The 13,491-nt window shown below is 47.5% G+C and overlaps 1 protein-coding gene across 1 annotated transcript in view; it reads left to right on the top strand.

The window, feature by feature from the left end:
• The first annotated feature begins 7,719 nt into the window (after positions 1-7,719).
• Positions 7,720-13,491, top strand: part of rgl1 (ral guanine nucleotide dissociation stimulator-like 1) — a 66,998-nt gene continuing 61,226 nt past the window's right edge. Inside the window, exon 1 of the mRNA XM_084309175.1 lies at positions 7,720-7,887. Coding sequence (XP_084165301.1) covers positions 7,735-7,887 — 153 coding nt within the window. The 5' untranslated portion in view covers positions 7,720-7,734. The remainder of the gene's footprint in view (positions 7,888-13,491) is intronic.

The raw sequence follows: 13,491 nt of genomic DNA, 5'->3' as shown, positions 1-13,491 counted from the left end.
CACACACACACACACACACACACACACACACACACACACACACACACACACACACACACACACACACACACACACACACACACACACACACACACACACACACACATACCGCACGCACGCACGCACACATACACACACACACACACACACACACACACACACACACACACACACACACACACACGCACGCACACATTTCGTTATGTCTCCTCGCTGTTATACATTTATTATAGTTTGACCCTTGTCACCAGTGATAAAGGTTGTGATCACGTTGCAGTATGTGACTGTTGCTTAACAGACGTCTACAATCAGTAACTATATAAGTCTCCTTTTTATTGTTTGTAGGAAGTCAACGTTGCTCCAGATTCTAAATAGCTGTACCAGATTCTAAATTCTACCTGTTTAAAATTAAGAATACATATAGAATTGAATAGAATAAAAATACTTTATTCATCCCGAGGGAAATTTGGCACTACAAATCGCTCACAGTAAACAGTAAACATTTAGGTAGACAAAAACCAAAGTCACGAATAAGAATAAAAATAAGCCTAAGAATAAAATATGGTCCGGGATATACATTTCCTATGTTACATTCTAATATAAAATATACAGTAAAAATATACAGAACTATACAGGAAGTGTAAAATTGTATAGTTCTGTATACAATGCTACAAAAGTTTAAAATTAAGAATACATATATACATCCTGTGTCCCAGGACAGTTCTATCAATATTTGTGAACATGCAGCACCCACTCTTCAAGGGGAGCACCACCCAAGTTAAGAATTTAAATATGATATTTCCATGGCCTAGGACGTTTCAATCAATATTTGTGAACATGAGCTCATAAAGCCAGAAACCAGATAAATCAGACGTGTGATGTCATCAGGTATAAAGACTTTGTGGATCCACAGAATGATTGTTTTAGTTTTTAGACAAAGATCATCTGTATTCTATAGTAGTGTTCCAGTAGTAGTGTATAGTATGTACCCAGAACATTCCCCACCTGTATATTTCCCAATTCATTGTCTATGGAGCAGTTCCAGCCTTTATACTTGATGCCATTGCAAGTTTGAGTTTTTAGCACTCCATTGTTTGGATTAGGGAGAGAATTGTTTGTTATATACTCGTACTGGCCAATCGCGTCTCGCTCTTCGCCATTGAGATATACCTCATCTCCAGTACCTAATGTACTTCATTAACGAAACAAAGCACCCATGCATTTGACCAGGCCCCGCCCCAGCGTACCCCTATAAGGCACCAGGCATGGTCACACTCGCCCTTCCTCTTTTTTCGTTTTCCATCATGGACGTGCAGTGCATCCCATGTAACTAGTGATATGAAATGCAGAGAGAAATTGAACAATGTTGGGTTTTCGCCAAAGATTTGCCAGCCCCTGGAATCTTCTCGGCATGTTCCAACGGCACGTCGGGTCTGTCTTGGGGTTTCCTCATCTTCAGCAGATCGAGGGACGTTGCGCGATGTTTAGCTATCGGGCTAACTCGCGCTCAGGTAGGCGCTGTGCCATCAGGCATTAATGCTGGTGTTAGTAATACTGCTTGTTGTCCTGTGAGACAACCAAGTTGTGTATTGGCGCAAGGGGCAGGATATCTGGGTAAACGTGACTCTGAGTTAGATGTTTTCCCGGCTATCCTGGAGCGCGCTGCTAATGCTAATGCTGTAATGCTGGGTCACTGTTCTACTGTTCCCCGCTGTGGGATGTCACCGCTTTTCCCTCCTCTTAACCGGTTCATTGATGAAGGTCAGTCGGTAGCTAATGTGGGGGGTTTTTCTAAGACTTATTTACCCTTTTTACGGGTAAATGGGCTGACAACAGTGCGTAAGGCAGGTGTGCCTTGGCTTGAGAACCAGGTAGCATCGATCCTTTGCCCTGGCGGGGTTGAACGGTGTCCCACCCGGAAGCCGACGCTTGAGAGCAAGTTGGCCCGGCAGGTGGCAGTATGGACTGATGATGTTTATACTGCCATAGGATGGAATTTAGCTGCGGCCAGTGTCGTGGCTCAGCTGATTGTTTTTCTGTCCACATTGGCGTTGGGTAGTGGGGCTGCAGGGCCAGCCGACGCTGAAAACGTTGTGCGTGTTTTTGGGGTTATAGAAATCTTGAATCAGTCGCAAGCTATAACCGCAGGGAGGATCAGGATGCTATCAACACTTATTAATAGGCATCTCTGGTTGGAGCAGTCTTCCCTTGGGGAGGAGGAAAGGTTTCTTCTCCTTAAGGCTCCTCTTTCCACGGAAGGACTTTTTTGTCGTTCTGCGGAAACGCAGGCGGTATTTGACCTGGGCCCCACACCGCCTCACGCCATGCAGCCAAAGGTGAGATCACGGCCTCGTCAGCGACTATGGCAAGGCCCTCGACCAGCGGCCATGTTTCCCCCGCCTGAGGTACCCTGGGCTCTACGTCAACAGGTGTCCACAAGGCCGACAGCCTTGGCGGCCGAGGGATCGGCTACATTGGATGTGCAGCCCGCTCTCCAATCACTCCCTCCCCCAACACCAGCGGAAAAGGGGCTCTGATTTGTTTCCTTTGGCTGCGGGCCGCGGGTCTTCATTGAAGCGTATTCGGCCCCACGTTTTGCTTCTCATGGGGACAGGGGCTGACACCCAGTTGATGGCTGAACCTGGGTCTGTCCGTGAGAATGTTGTGCTGTCACGTGGCTCCCTCGCCACGCGTTCTGCGTCTGCGTTTGGGGAGCCTGGTGTTACGTCTGTCACCTTTAAAGGTTGTCAGCAGGGGGACTCGAGGCCTCTTCGGAAGAATGCTCAGCGCGGGTTTCCCCGACCTCGCCTTCGCCAGGCCGGGTATTACGTTAGTGCCTCCCACTCCGGAGAGCCCGGTAGTGGTCTGGCAGGCGCGCGTGATTTGGGTGGTAGTAATATCACTGCAGGGCTACGGTGTGTAGGAACCCATGGGGTCCTCACACCTTGCATGTCCAGCTGCAGAACAGCCCCTCAGCGGTCCATGCTGGAGGGGTGTTCAGTGGGGGAGCTCTTGTCACCTGGTATGATGTCAGCTTCTCCCGTATCAAACCGGCCCTTTCTGTCGGGGTCCCCCCTTGGGTGCGATTGCCTCGTGGGTTGTGTCAGGGACCGATGTCCCGACTCCACGAAACGCCCTGCCCGCACGGTTAGTGGGTCCAGAGTTGGCTATGCACAGCGGGTGGGACCGGGCCACCTATCTACAGTTCCTTGCGGGCCAGTGCCAAATGGCGGCGGGTGCGCTTTGGGACTATCATCACATATGGCTACAGCAGTGCCATATGTTGAAGTGGATGGAGTCAATGTTGAGGCGGGGGCTTGTCTTGCAATTCGCACAAGCCCACCCTCCGTTTTCAGGTTTGGTGCAGACCCTGTTGTCAGGGTCGGCAGCTGTGACAGCTCTGGCCGACGAGATCCAATCTCTGTTGGCGAAGCAAGTCGTAGTCGTGGTCCCATGGGAGGACGCGATGTCGGGCGTCTACTCCCGGTATTTTCTGGTGCCCAAAAAAATGGGAGGTGTCAGACCTATACTGGATCTGTCCGCGTTCAATCGTCTGATTGTGGCGAGACGGTTCAGAATGTTGACGTCAAACACCTGTTAAACGCTGTCAGGGTGGGGGACTGGTTCACCTCTATAGACCTGAAGGATGCGTATTTTCACATCCCGATTTTCCCTCCTCACAGGAAGTTCCTGCTGTTCCTGTTTCAGCTGGAGCCTTTATGTCGTCAGGGGATACGAATTATTTTCTATCTCGACGACATTCTGCTCCTCAGCTGGTCGGAGGAGGTCGCCAGGTCTCATACCAGGCTGGTGGTGGAATTCCTCACCAAGCTGGGTTTTGCTGTGAACTGGAAGAAGAGTACGCCTCTTCCCAGTCAACAGGTGGGGTACTTGGGCTTGGTTCTAAGCTCAAGGTCCATGAGGGCAACCCTCTCGGAGCAGCGGCGAGTGTCTATCCTCGGCGCGCTCAGGGGTCTCCGTCCTGGCGGGACGGTTACGGCGCTGTGTGTGATGCGCCTGCTCGGTATGATGGCATCTGCTCACTCTGTGGTCCCTCTTGGCCTCCTCTTCATGAGGAGGATACAGAGGTGGTTTTCCAGTATGAAAATAGACCTGGTGAGAGACAAGTGGAAACCGTTGAAGGTTCCCTTGTCGATATGGGGGGATCTCGCCTACTGGAGGAGGCCTGGTACCCTCACCAGCGGGGTCCCCATGGGCAGCAGGCGGTCACACGTCACCGTATTCACCGACGCCTCCCTCATGGGATGGGGGGGGACGTGTCGGACCGACGCAGTGGGGGGCAGCTGGACGGTCCATGCTGCCCAGTCTGCTATGCACATCAATGTGTTGGAATTGAAGGCGGTCCTCCTGGTCCTCGAACGGCTCTGCCCCTTGGTGAGGGGCGAGCACGTGATGGTCAGGACGGACAGCACGACGGCAGCAGCGTATATCAACAGACTATCAACGAGCTTTGGCTATGGGCGTCTCGCAATCTGCGCAGCCTGACGGCACTCCACATCCCTGGCAGGGAGAATGTGGGCGCAGATGTGATGTCGCGGGCGGTCTTCATCACGACGAGTGGGGTCTACGTCCAGACATAGTCAGACAGGTCTGGGACCGCCTCGGGGAAGCTTCGGTGGATCTGTTTGCAAGCAGACAGTCTCACCTGTGCCCCTTGTGGTTCTCGGTCAGACAATCCTCCCTTGGGGGTGGATGCCTTCTCGATGTATCCATGGTCGCCCCCGGGATTCTGTACGCTTTTCCCCCCATACATCTGATAAGTCAGTTGTTGGAGCGGGTACGTCGGAAACGCAGGACCTTGATCCTGGTCGCGCCGGACCGGGGCACGGCTGTGTGGTTCCCGGTCCTGATCCAGCTCTTGGTAGCCTGTAGCCTCTTGGTAGCCTGTTGTCCGAGGCCCCGTTTGAGCCTCTTGAGCAGGCGTCTTTGGAACAGCTGTCTTTCAAGACTGCGTTCCTGCTGGCCATCACCTCCGCTAAGCGCGTGGGTGAGCTTTGTGCTCTCTCGGTGCGGCCGGAGTGCTTGTCTATTCGTGTCAATAGCTGTGCGACTCTGAGGCCTAATCCAGTCTTCGTGCCAAAAGATATCCGGAGTTCTTTTCACTCCAGGGATATTGTGGTTCAGGCATTTCATCCGCCTCCTCACGCTGGTGAGTTAGAGACGCGCCTTCACTGTCGTGTCCAGTCCAGGCTTTGGGGGTTTACCTCAGCCGGACTCAGGACCTCAGGGCTACCGATCAGCTCTTTGTTTATTACGGTGGCTCTCGCGCTGGTAAGGCACTGTCGAAACAGCGCCTGTCACATTGGTTGTGCGAGGGCATTGCCCTTTGCTACACATTGGCTGGGCTGGCCCCCCCTGGGGGTGTCAGGGTGCACTCCACTCGTGGGGTGGCGGCCTCTGCCGCCTTGTTAGGGGGGGCCTCGGTGGAGGACATCTGTGCTGCGGCCTCCTGGTCCTCCCCGGGTCCCTTCGTTAGGTTTACCTCATGGACATGACTGGGGGTTCGGTTTCCCAGGCGGTTCTGAGGTCTGGGACCTCCCCTGCGTCCCGCCCTTCGGTGGGTTAGCAGGGGTGTGTGGGTGTGTGCCACGAGGTGCTGTGTCACACGTGGTCCCGCCTGTGCTGTGCTTTTTTAGGGGTCTCTAGTTCCCTTTTTTTCGCACTTGGGTGGAGTAGACTGCCGCCCCCTCTTCAGTAGGAAGGGGGGGTGACGGGACTCCCCTCCCCCCTGGTGGTAGGGCTTGCGGGTCTTCAGGGGGTACATTTGTCGGGCCACGCGTCTGCTCTGCCCCATATCTCAATGGCGAAGAGCGAGACGCGATTGTCCAGTACGAGTATATAACGATAGGTTATGTATATGACCTAGTTATATGAGTACTGGCTGAGCGTCTCGCTCTTAGCGCGCCCTGAGGTTCCTTGGGGGGGGGGTTTTCTTGATGGAAAACTTTTACAGAGGAAGGGCGAGTGTGACCATGCCTGGTGCCATATAGGGGTACGCTGGGGCGGGGCCTGGTCAAATGCATGGGTGCTTTGTTTCGTTAATGAAGTACAGTAGGTACTGGAGATGAGGTATATCTCAATGGCAAAGAGCGAGACGCTCAGCCAGTACTCATATAACTAGGTTATATACATAACCTATAATTTTTTATCTTTTTGGACTGTCTTAGACCATAGGAATAACATGACTGATGATGATTAAATTGAGCGTAGTTCACCTTTAAGGCTAGAAATCCAAATAAATTGGGCACTTTGTCAAGCAGTAAAAGGTCAGATTGAGCTCTAACATTCAAAAGAGGCTTATATTCTCATTCATTCAGAATTGAAAGCTCATTGATGAAACATTTTATGTGTGCTCAGAGTTAGTGCCCCAGTTACTTTCTATCGAACAGCCCCAGATGTTACATTCAGGGGATCTATAAAACGCCCCGGGAGAAACCAATGCATGTTCACAAATATTGACTGCATGGACACAGGGCACGGGGATAACATGTGAATTCTTAAAATGGGTGGCATTGCCCTTTATAACTGTCTGTGTTTACTTTTTTTTTATTATTTTTTTTTTACAAATCCAGGAAAGGCTCAAAGTACTTATCCAGACCTCAAATCTCAAAGGAGTAGATTATTTGGAACTAACAATAATGGCACAATTCACAAACCACTGTGGCAAAGATATTATATATTAGCTACTCAATAGGTTTTGTAATCTCTGGGGGGGGGGGGGGGGGAGCTTTAGTGGAGCTTTAGTTTCAGACCGAGTAGAAATTAGGTCAAAGTAACTGGAAAACAAGCATTAATGTCAGTCATTCTCATTCTTAGAACCTCCCGCTCAATAACACCCTCCTCTCTACTGCGTTCCTGTCTCTCTTTCCTTCCTTCATTCTCTTCCACAGTCACACTCTCTGGGTAGTGGTTTTTTAAGGGGCGGGGCTAATAAATCCTTAAACCCCTCCCCCCTCTGCCTGAGACGAATGGAGGGAGTGAGGGAGGGAGTGAGGGAGGGAGAGAAGGAGAGAGACAATAGACTTTAATCGGCCAAGCTCCATGCGCTTTGAGAGGGAGAGAGAGAGAGAGAGAGAAAAAAACAGAAGAGGTAAAGACATGATTGGTGGAGTGGATGAGAGAAAAAAGAGTAAGAGAAGGGGAACAGTTTGAAGGAGCCAGTCTGAGTGGAGGACTGTCATCACTCACACTTCTGGACTGAGGACAGGTCAATCCTACTGCCAGACTGAGAGAAGAGAAGTGACACACCGGCCAACAGTCAGCAACACTGTGGGGACAGACAAGACTTGGAGAAACCTGTCGATAGTGACAATAGTCAAGTGTAGTCAAGCCAAGTGAAGTGATTTTCTCTTCAAACCAGAAACCCTCTGTTTTTTTTATTGACTTGAACTCCGATCAGGATCCACCATCCACCCCAGGTGTCGACAGTCAGAAGAAGAAGAAGAAGAAGAAGAAGAAGAAGAAGAAGAAGAAGAAGAAGAAGAAGAAGAAGAAGAAGAAGAAGAAGAAGAAGAAGAAGAAGAAGAAGAAACAGTTGATTTATTTCTGAGTCATCATCAACAACAACAACAACAACAACAACAACAACAACAACAACAACAAGCCATAGGGGAAGGCAGCATCCCTGCCAGAAGACTCTCCACCCTGCGTTCCATACTAGAATATGTCCTGCCCGTGGGGTCCCCCCTGTCGCTGATCCAGGAGAGGATAAGTATGATTTCCCACTACCCACTGGCCACGCTGCTGCCCTGGCCCACCGTGCCCTACCACTGTCCTGACCTGGACAGCTCTCTGCTGGAGGGGGAGGGAGGCGTCTCCCTCCAGAGGTACCAGCAACGCTCCCCTGAGAGCATCCCCCGCCACTGGGTCAGTATCTGAGAAGTATGCCTGTGTCTGTGTGTGTGTGTGTGTGCGTGTGTGTGTGTGTGTGTGTGTGTGTGTGTGTGTGTGTGTGTGTGTGTGTGTGTGTGTGTGTGTGTGTGTGTGTGTGTGTGTGTGTGTGTGTGTGTGTGTGTGTGTGTGTGTGTGTGTGTGAGTGAGTGTATGTGTGCATGTATGCAAGTGTGTGTGTGTGTATGTGTATGTGAAAGTTTGTGTTAGAGTTTATACATCTGGTGTGTGTGTGTATGAATATGTGTGCTTGTGCCTATATGTGTGTGTGTGTGTGTGTGTGTGTGTGTGTGTGTGTGTGTGTGTGTGTGTGTGTGTGTGTGTGTGTGTGTGTGTGTTTGTGTGTGTGTTTCTTTGCGAAGCAGAGAATATGTGTTAATCCTCCTGTCCAGTGGTTACGTTGACCTCTGAAGAAAGCACTGATAGTTTGATATGTGTTAAACAATACAGCAGATGTTGCCTTTCCCATACAAAGATGAATTATAGTAAAATTATAGTATACATTTTGTGTCTGTTTTTAGCTGTAGTAATACTGTAGCGTTTCTATGGTAAGACTACAGGATTAATATACATAGTGATTTTACCTTCCATTTCTATAATATTCCACCATAGAAATGCTATGGTGAATCACTACATTATTTATGTGGTAAATCTATATGGTTTATGAAAGAAAACACAGGAATACTATTAATCACAAAAACACAGGATTACTATTAATCACAAAAACACAGGAATACTATTAATCACAAAAACACAGGAATACTATTAATCACAAAAACACAGGAATACTATGAATCACTACAGTATTCCTGTGGTAAATCTATAGGGTGTATGAAGAAACACAGTTATACTATGAATCACTACAGTATTCCTGTGGTAAATCTATAGGGTGTATGAAGAAACACAGGAATACTATGAATCACTACAGTATTCCTGTGGTAAATCTATAGGGTGTATGAAGAAACACAGTTATACTATGAATCACTACAGTATTCCTGTGGTAAATCTATAGGGTGTATGAAGAAACACAGGAATACTATGAATCACTACAGTATTCCTGTTGTAAATCTATAGCGTGTATGAAGAAACACAGGAATACTATGGGTTTTACTGTAGATAATTCTCATACGGGTCTCATTGATGTTCTGTATTCTCTCCTTTCTCCTGTGTTGTGATTTAAAAGGTCACACATGAACCAATCAGATTAAATCTGGCTGAGGTGTATATGTGAGAAAGACCCAGCAGCACAAACCCAGACGCACACAATCAACAAAACACAGAGAATAGCGAAGGACGATCCACAGATGGTAGAGGCTGGGATTCTAAACAGTAGATATGTGGCATGAGAGACAGATAGATAGACGACAAAACACAGAGCGTCTGCCCTGCAAGTGTTTGTTATTCCACCAAGGTCTGATTGCTGGTCTGTGGTGACTGGTGCAGGGAAGGGGAGATAGGGAACGAGGAGAGAGAGAGAGAGAGAGAGAGAGAGAGAGAGAGAGAGAGAGAGAGAGAGAGAGAGAGAGAGAGAGAGAGAGAGAGAGAGAGAGAGAGTGAAAAAGGGTGAAGAGAGAAGAGAAGTATTTGTTCCTGTGGCTGATCTGGAGTCAGCACTTATGGTCCGGCTGGGTCACACGGGCAGTTGACCACCAGTGACATGTCCTGTATCCCAGTGGTCTGCAATCAGTTCCTCTTGGTGAATTGAGTATCTCAGACGAAGAACCATGTACAAAATCTGTCAAACTTTATAATCTAAAGATGGAAATGTGGAAATGGATGTGTTCATTCCCAACAGCTCCCAACAACACCAACAGTCAACTGAACAAAACAGAAGTAAACTTAGACATCTTGTGTCATTCCTTTCTTTTTTTACACCTTTATTTGTAGGATTTTTCAATGATTTGAACAAACATACATATATAATCAAAATATAGACAGCGATTATTGGAATAAACATAATTAGACAACAAAATTAGACACTCAATTATTCAGACTAATATAAATGTAGACATCCAATTATTCTAACAAATTATTCAGACATTGAAGACACATGCCCACCCCGTATCCCTCCCTACCACCCCTTATCCCTCCCTACCTACCACCCCTTATCCCTCCCTACCACCCCTTATCCCTCCCTACCACCCCTGGGACCGAGAGCACACTCAGAGAAGAGGAAAGAGAGAGAGAAGAAGAGAGGGAGAAAGGAGAAAATACAAATTTAATAAAATAAGTATTCATGCTAGTTAACCGTAAAAAGAGAAAGGTACATATCCACATACACATACACAAGCGTACATACGCAGAAAGGGGATCCGTAATATAGGTGTCGTTTGTAAACTGAGTAAATAGACCATCAGTCATGGTTTGGTATTACCGGTATCTATTTTGTGGCATATGTGTGTGTGTTTATTTGGGATTGTGTGTATGCAAACTCATAGTCTTGCTGTATGTGTGTGTGTACGTGTGTTTGTGTGAACTCTGGTCCTGCTGACTAGTCAAGGAGATGACTATTTCAGTGTGTTCATGTGAACTATTGCTGACTAGTCAATGAGTTCAGGGAACAGGCACCACTAACTTCTCTTGAACTGAACTAAACACATGTCACTGTTACATAATGACTTTATTATTATGAAGAAGGAGAGTGAGATTACTGCTTACTGTGAGTGCATGTACTGTATGTGCGCAAACCAGGTTTAACTGCACCTGTGAAGTCCAGATAAGAAGACCTCATAGCATAATTACCTGATAATAATTACTTGTGAGGAACTTTCAGGGTTTAGGGTTGTGGATAGGATTCGTGTTAGAATTAGGGTTAGGGTCATGTAAAGACATAAGTCTTTCCCTACAGATGTGTTGGAGGTCTATGGTTTCATACAGATGTGTTGGAGGTCTATGGTTCCATACAGATGTGTTGGAGGTCTATGGTTCCATACAGATGTGTTGGAGGTCTATGGTTCCATACAGATGTGTTGGAGGTCTATGGTTTCATACAGATGTGTTGGAGGTATCTGGTTTCATACAGATGTGTTGGAGGTATCTGGTTCCATACAGATGTGTTGGAGGTATCTGGTTCCATACAGATGTGTTGGAGGTCTATGGTTCCATACAGATGTGTTGGAGGTCTATGGTTCCATACAGATGTGTTGGAGGTATCTGGTTCCATACAGATGTGTTGGAGGTATATGGTTCCATACAGATGTGTTGGAGGTCTATGGTTCCATACAGATGTGTTGGAGGTCTATGGTTCCATACAGATGTGTTGGAGGTCTATGGTTCCATACAGATGTATTAAGCCCCATTTGCACTGGACTCCTGACCTTAACTACACATTAATCGGAGGGGCTATATGTGCGAAAACAAACATTCAAATTATTCCACACAGTTTATCCTCCCAGCACCCAAGTCCTAAGTCTTGAACTGAACTTAACACATGTCACCGTTACATAATGACTTTATTAGCCATGAAGAAGGAGAGTGAGATTACTGCTTACTGTGTGTGCATGTACTGTATGTGCGCACACCACGTTTAACTGTACCTGTCCAGAAGTCCAGATAAGAAGACCTCATAGCATAATTACCTGATAATAATGTCTTGTGAGGACCTTTCCGGGTTGCAAAGTCATACATTTATATTAGATGTGTTGTTGGGGCAGTACCCCAGAACAGACAGACACAGGAGACAGATGTATAAATAAACCAGATTTAATAAAAAGGAATACGAGGGGAATAAACTAACCTATACTAACGGGACCTAAGTGGGGGGGATGCCAGCGGCAAAAATGTGAATGAGGTGTGTAAGACAGTTTAATGTATATGTGTGTATGGATGCGTGTGTCTAGCTAAAACTAATAATATGTAGATGTGCAGGGGTGTTGTTCGTTTGCGTGTACTAACAAGTCCAGTAACAGAGGAAGGGGAATTTATCCAGGGAGTTTGTCCATCCGTGAGGAATGGGGGAGAAGTCCAGAGACGCAAGTGGGAGAGAGAGAGAAAGTGCACAGGGAGCGACACGGTTCAGATTCAGATTCAGATTCCTTTAATAAGCCATATGTGTAACCACATTGGTAATTGGTTCAGCGTTACAGAGTATGCATTTTGTCCATACATTTTCTTTTCACATTACAACAGCAACAACAGACACAGGACAAAGACAGTGCAGTGCAGGATTAATCATTTGAATAAATATATATAAAGTGTATAAAGTGTAAAATAAAGTGCAGACTTCCAGGTCAGTCCCAGTGCAGTATGTTTGCCAGTGTCATTGTTATTGTGCCAGTGTCACTTGGGGGCCTGGGGGGGGGGCCTGAGGCATTGATCAGCCTGGCGGCTGAGGGGAAGAAACTCAGTCTGTGACGAGCATTCACAGCCTTTGGGATCCGCTGTGGGAGGGGTCGGCCATGATCTTTTTTGCCCTCTTCAGCGCCCTGGAGTCGTGCAGGGACCTGAGGGAGGGCAGGGGACAGCCGATCACCCTCTCCGTGGAGCGAATCACCCACTGCAGCTTGGCGAGATATTTTGCTGCTGCAGCGGGGAACCAGGAGATGATGGAGTGGGTGAGGATGGATTCAATGATGGCCGTGTAAATTGGGCCATCATGGTCCTCTGTAGTTTAAATATCTTCAACTGCCGGAGGAAGAACATCCTCTTTTGGGCCTTTTTAAGCAGGGCCATGATGTTTAATTCCCACTTCAAATCCCGGGAGATGGTCATGCCTAGAAAGCGGCATGACTCCACGGAGGCCACCTGTGTGCCTCCCAGCATGATGGGAGGGGGCGGGGCTGCTTTCCTCTGGAAGTCCACTACCATCTCCACTGATGATTGCCGGGGGTGGGGGTATCCTTGAAGGAGAGAGGAGAAGACAACGCCGGTTAGAAAAACAAAAGAACAAAACACTGGGAAAACAAAGTAACAAAGTCCGGGTTAGTCTACAACACAAGAGACTAATGCTACGATTTGAATATTCTTTAGGTAAGACTAACCACAAGTGATCAGTACAAACAAGCACTGATAGACGGGCTGTCGGGCTTCTTATGGAGCAGGTGTCTCTGTCTCCACATGTGCCCAGCTGTTTCCGATTGCGTCTGATAGGCTTCACGAGTTGTGACGAGGTGGGAGTCGCAACATGTGTGCTTCTCACAGTGTTTTTGCCTGTATGAAATTATTATTAAGTGGTCATAATTTGTTAAATAGGTCAGCCTTTGCTCAATAATGCTTTGAAACGTTTTCTTAAAAAAAAAAGAAAGATCAAGTTAAGATGATATGCTGGCCAGTTTGCTCTGCTGCCTGGGGACCAGGGGTATGAAAGAAGCTGAGGTTGCCCTAATTTGCAATGATGTTGAGTTACATGCCACAAATATTTAAAATGATGATCTTCCGTACGGAGCTCTGTCGCGGCAGCATTATGTAGCAGTAATTCCCCCTTTTTTAACATATAGAACTAGCTCAACTGGTAGCGCTGCCTTGCTGTGGATTCTGCTTGGATTCTGCTTGGACTCGTTGGTGACAAGTTCGATTCCCTTCAATTTTTTATTTTTTTATTTTTTTAACGTGCATTCTTTCGCCGGTTAAGTTTAGGCATGT

The sequence above is a fragment of the Notolepis coatsorum genome (assembly GCF_963971535.1).
Source record: "Notolepis coatsorum genome assembly, chromosome: 2".
Lineage (NCBI taxonomy): Eukaryota > Metazoa > Chordata > Actinopteri > Aulopiformes > Paralepididae > Notolepis > Notolepis coatsorum.
The sequence above is the reverse complement of the archived record's forward strand: the minus strand, read 5'-3'. Positions and strand labels throughout refer to the sequence as shown.